Genomic DNA, 4,624 nt, shown 5'->3' with positions numbered 1-4,624 from the left:
GCCGAGCCCCAATGCCGCATCTTTGCCTCGCTCATCTTCCATGGTAGAATCCTCATGGAAAACAGTCTAGCTACCCAAGGTTGTTCGCTTGTTGCCTATCAGATGTGCCTCGGTGCCTAGGAAACAACAAACCACTTTTCCGTGGAGTGCTCCTTTGGCAAGGCCACATGGAACCTTGTGTGGCTTTGGACTAGCAACAATCAAATACCCCCCCCCCTCATTCACCCCTCGTTTAAATGAGTGGTGGGAGAGCATAGTCCACGCCATGTCAAAAGAGAAGCGACGCCATTTCAGCGGTCAGTTGGTCACCATACTACACTATATGGAACATCCGGAAGAGCGCAGCACGTTGAAGGCGACCTACAAACATTGATTCAACATCCGTTGCTTTTGGACATTAGGATGCAAACATCAGCTTCGGGGAGGCCTTTATCGGTGCCCAATTTTGGGTGAGTAGTCCTCTTTCTTTAAGTTTTCGCATGTTCCTTTTAAGAACATGCGCTCTTGTAATCTTTTGTATTTCTCCCTTCTTAATGAATAGGTAGTGCTCCTGTCCTTCGGTGTTTTTTTGTCATATGATACATTGGTACAACCACGTGAAAGTATGTCCACCTGTCGAAAAAAAATCATGAAAGTATGTCTGCTCTTTTTTAATTCCGAATCTACTCCGTTAGACTTTTTTCTACTCCCTTCATAAATACAATGTCAAAAAATATCTTATATTTTACTTTTTAGGATCTCATAAAGCTTTATTACTGTGACACAATGTTTACATGGATGGAAATAAGTTGTAGGGTTGGCCTAACCAAACATGACGGATATATTATATTTTAATACAGAGGGAATATAATTTTGTCATCGAAAACTAACGCCCACACGTGTGGTACTTTACACATCGTCCACATGCCTTCATCACCATTCATTTTGCCACGTATGAATATATGACATTAGTAAGAATCTTTTTGGTTTTTGACTTAAAAATATTTTATCTCCTAATTAAAAAATCGAATTAAAAATCTATTTTCACCATTAAATCCGTCTCGACGAGATCTTCAAAACTAGACCCCATGTTGATATATTTCGATGATTTTTTGGCCAAAAGTTGCCATGATGTTTACACTGTAGTTGCCATAGTGCTTAAATTAAAGTTGCCACGTCGCAGTTTTAGTTTGTAGAGCATGGCAATTTTAGTTTTTTTATGATGGCAATTCCAGTACTTTGACCATGAAAATTATTTTTTGTATGAACCATGACAATTTTAAGTGCATGTATCATAGCAATTTTAGTTTATAATATGTCAAAATTTATTTTTAAATGTAGAAAAAAAGTTGAAACATATCATGGCAACTTCAGTGTAAACATCATGACAATTCATATGCAATAGACATGACAACTTTTAACACCAAAAAAATTCGTCGAAATATATTGATATGAGATCTAGTTTCGAAGATCTCGTCACGAGGGGTTTAATGGTGAAAATGAATCTTCAGTCGGATTTTTAATTTAAGAGATAAAACATTTTAAAAACTAAAAATTTAAAAAGATTCTGACATGCATGCATGCGGTGACATGACGCAATCTGTGTGTTATAGGGCGTGTGAGCGGGTTTAGCTCCCACCACACGTGTGTGGGCGTTAGCGTTGTCCTTTGTCATAAGCAGACCCTAATTGCCGCAGAGATTTGGAGGGACCCACGCCTCGGAACTGGGCCACTGTTAGGCAAGATTGTCGGCAGATTTTCCGGCCCATTACACTCCAAAACAAATCGGCCCTGCCATCACACCCACTGGAGTGGAATTTCAATCCACCCCTCGCATACATTTCAGCCTCTTCAACCTCCCGTCAACTGCTTTCCGGGGAAGAAATGACGCAGCTGGTGATGTCATACCATACCAGCACACACCGGCGGCGGCGGCCCGTTCCGTTCATACACACACACAGACACACTCTACCACAGAAACGCTCCCCCTCCCAAACAAAGCGCAAAAAGTACGTAGCCCCTGATGCATCCGTAACTTTCAGGCATGTCACTGCTTGTCATGTCACACGAACCTTTTCTCTTTTACAGATACAGATATTGCAGGTGCGTGCCTCATCCCTCCCTTGCATCCGGGAGCGTGCATGCATGCCTGGCCTAGCTACCACTCCTGCATGCAACTGGCGCCTTTTCCTGAACGGCTTCTTCACGAGACATCCTTGAGCGCCTTTAATTAGTCTCCCCGTCCGCCCATCCATGGCTTATCTCCAGTGCCAGCAGCACCGGCGTCTCACCTTGCTTCTCGAGAGCACTAGCTAGGTACCGTACCCACTGGCCTAAGAACAAGGACGGAGGAGAGGAGGGAGGAGGCATTCGATCGTGCGCTCCATCGCCTTTAGTTTTTGCCATTTGTGTCGTGCAACAAGCGCAACAGGCATCAGCTATTCTCGGTGTAGGTTAGGTGCATCATTCGGATAAGGTATCGTACAGACTACCGAGCAGGCCGTAGGGAGGGAGTTTTCACTCATGGGCACGGATACTTTGCCTCGGATCGTGTCATATAGCTCGTGAGCGTCCACGGTAGGTACGGCAAGCAATGCTCGTGGCGCGGCGTTGCTGCTCCGGCGTGGTGTCGCTCCGTGGCCGACGAGGCTGCCTGGTCCCTGCTGCTGGAATGAGGCGCTGCTGGTCGTTACCGTGCGAGTCTTGAGACCCCTCACCCATGCTTTCTTGCTTCCGGCAGCCGCGGCCGGCAGGGGACGCCAGCCAGGAGGGGGCGTCGTCCCGGCGGCCGGCACTGCCGTTCGCGACCGGCCTGTTGTTCGCGTCGTCACCGTCGACGTCGGGCAAGAACCCGTGGCCGTCGGAGGCGGACGACATGGAGAAGAAGCGCTGGGACAGCATGGAGTCGTGGTCCATGCTGCTGGACACGGCCATGGGCGCCTCCTCCGGCGGCGAGGGCTCGTCCCGCGACAGCGGCCGCCGGGAGGAGTGGATGGCAGACCTCTCCCACCTCTTCATCGGCAACAAGTTCGCCGCAGGCGCCAACAGCCGCATCTACCGCGGCATCTACAAGCAGCGCGCCGTCGCCGTCAAGATGGTCCGCATCCCCGAGCGCGACGAGGCCCGCCGCGCCGTCCTGGAGGACCAGTTCAACTCCGAGGTCGCCTTCCTCTCCCGCCTCTACCACCCCAACATTGTCCAGGTCCATCTCTCTCCTTCCTCGATCGATCAGTTTCCACTCATACATACATGTACACCACACACTGACTGATGATTCGAACTTAATTAGCAAGCCAAGCTATATCTTACACTGGAGATGAATCTGATTTGATCTGCAGTTCATCGCGGCGTGCAAGAAGCCGCCGGTGTACTGCATAATCACGGAGTACATGTCGCAGGGGACGCTGCGGATGTACCTGAACAAGAAGGACCCCTACTCACTGTCGCCGGAGACGATCCTGAAGCTGGCGCTGGACATCTCGCGCGGCATGGAGTACCTGCACGCGCAGGGCGTGATGCACCGCGACCTCAAGTCCCAGAACCTGCTGCTCAACGACGAGATGCGGGTGAAGGTGGCCGATTTCGGCACCTCCTGCCTGGAGACGCGGTGCCAGGCCACCAAGGGCAACAAGGGCACGTACCGCTGGATGGCGCCCGAGATGATCAAGGAGAAGCCCTACACACGCAAGGTGGACGTCTACAGCTTCGGCATCGTGCTCTGGGAGCTCACCACCTGCCTCCTCCCCTTCCAGGGCATGACCCCCGTCCAGGCCGCCTACGCCGCCGCAGAGAAGGTCCGTCCGTCGACACATCCCGTCCGTCTCTCCGTTCTTGTCACTCTGAATTAATCTGACACGTACTTGTCTCTGCTTGTGATGATCGACGTGTCAGAATCTGAGGCCGCCGCTGTCGAGCTCGTGCCCGCCGTTGCTGAACAACCTGATCAAGAGGTGCTGGTCGGCGAACCCGGCGAGGCGGCCTGAGTTCAGCTACATCGTGTCGGTGCTGGACAAGTACGACCACTGCGTCAAGGACGGGACGCCGATGATGGTGCACCAGGAGCTCAGGATCTGGAGCTCCTTCGCCAAGATCTTCAGGATGGGGTGCATCTCCAACAACTTGTCCATACCGGTGCATTCTTGATCACTTGCCACCACATTGATACACAATACAGACGCATTCTGAGTTTCAGACAAAGATATTGCTTTGTAACTACGCGCTCGTATGTATATGCCCTGCTGCTAGCTGTTAATTAATTTGTGCTTTATCTGACAAGTAGTTTTCTGAATGGTTTAATTTCACATGGCGATCAAGACCCAACAGTGCATTACAAGTCTGTAAATTTTATATTTCTCACTGGAAACCAAAGAAACGGCGGATTTCATTTGAAACTATTGGAATTGATGTCGAATATATATGTGTAGAGGGCTATAGCTAGACTTCCAATATGCAGATGTATGCATATTTGAGTGAAACCCATGACCATGGGCCTAATATATGAAGTCAAAAATAAACTAGACGAAGCTCGTATAGCCGCCAAAAAAAAACTGGTAACTCGGCTATACACAAGATCACCAAGGGGAGGATCTCCATGCTTGTGGGCTATGGCAAAACCCACCGTGGTGCGATAGTCGAGATACATTTG

The 4,624-nt window shown here is 49.6% G+C and overlaps 1 protein-coding gene across 1 annotated transcript; it reads left to right on the top strand.

The window, feature by feature from the left end:
* The first annotated feature begins 2,243 nt into the window (after positions 1–2,243).
* Positions 2,244–4,373, top strand: LOC119335549 (serine/threonine/tyrosine-protein kinase HT1-like). Its single transcript, XM_037607667.1, has 3 exons — positions 2,244–3,181; positions 3,318–3,773; positions 3,871–4,373. Exons 1-3 carry the CDS (start codon positions 2,699–2,701, stop codon positions 4,120–4,122), a joined length of 1,191 nt encoding a protein of 396 aa, XP_037463564.1. The 5' UTR covers positions 2,244–2,698; the 3' UTR covers positions 4,123–4,373.
* The last annotated feature ends 251 nt before the right edge of the window (positions 4,374–4,624 follow it).

Source organism: Triticum dicoccoides, chromosome 7B (genome assembly GCF_002162155.2).
Source record: "Triticum dicoccoides isolate Atlit2015 ecotype Zavitan chromosome 7B, WEW_v2.0, whole genome shotgun sequence".
In the NCBI taxonomy this organism is placed as follows: Eukaryota; Viridiplantae; Streptophyta; class Magnoliopsida; order Poales; family Poaceae; genus Triticum; species Triticum dicoccoides.
Note: the sequence above shows the minus strand (reverse complement) of the source record. Positions and strands in the feature narration are given on the sequence as shown.

Excerpts from the sequence above, each read along its gene's own strand:
- LOC119335549 (XM_037607667.1), top strand. The coding sequence starts at position 2,699 with ATGCTTTCTTGCTTCCGGCAGCCGCGGCCGGCAGGGGACGCCAGCCAG. Across the intron at positions 3,182-3,317 it reads ACCACCCCAACATTGTCCAG|TTCATCGCGGCGTGCAAGAA; the intron begins GTCCATCTCTCT and ends TTTGATCTGCAG. Across the intron at positions 3,774-3,870 it reads CCTACGCCGCCGCAGAGAAG|AATCTGAGGCCGCCGCTGTC; the intron begins GTCCGTCCGTCG and ends TCGACGTGTCAG.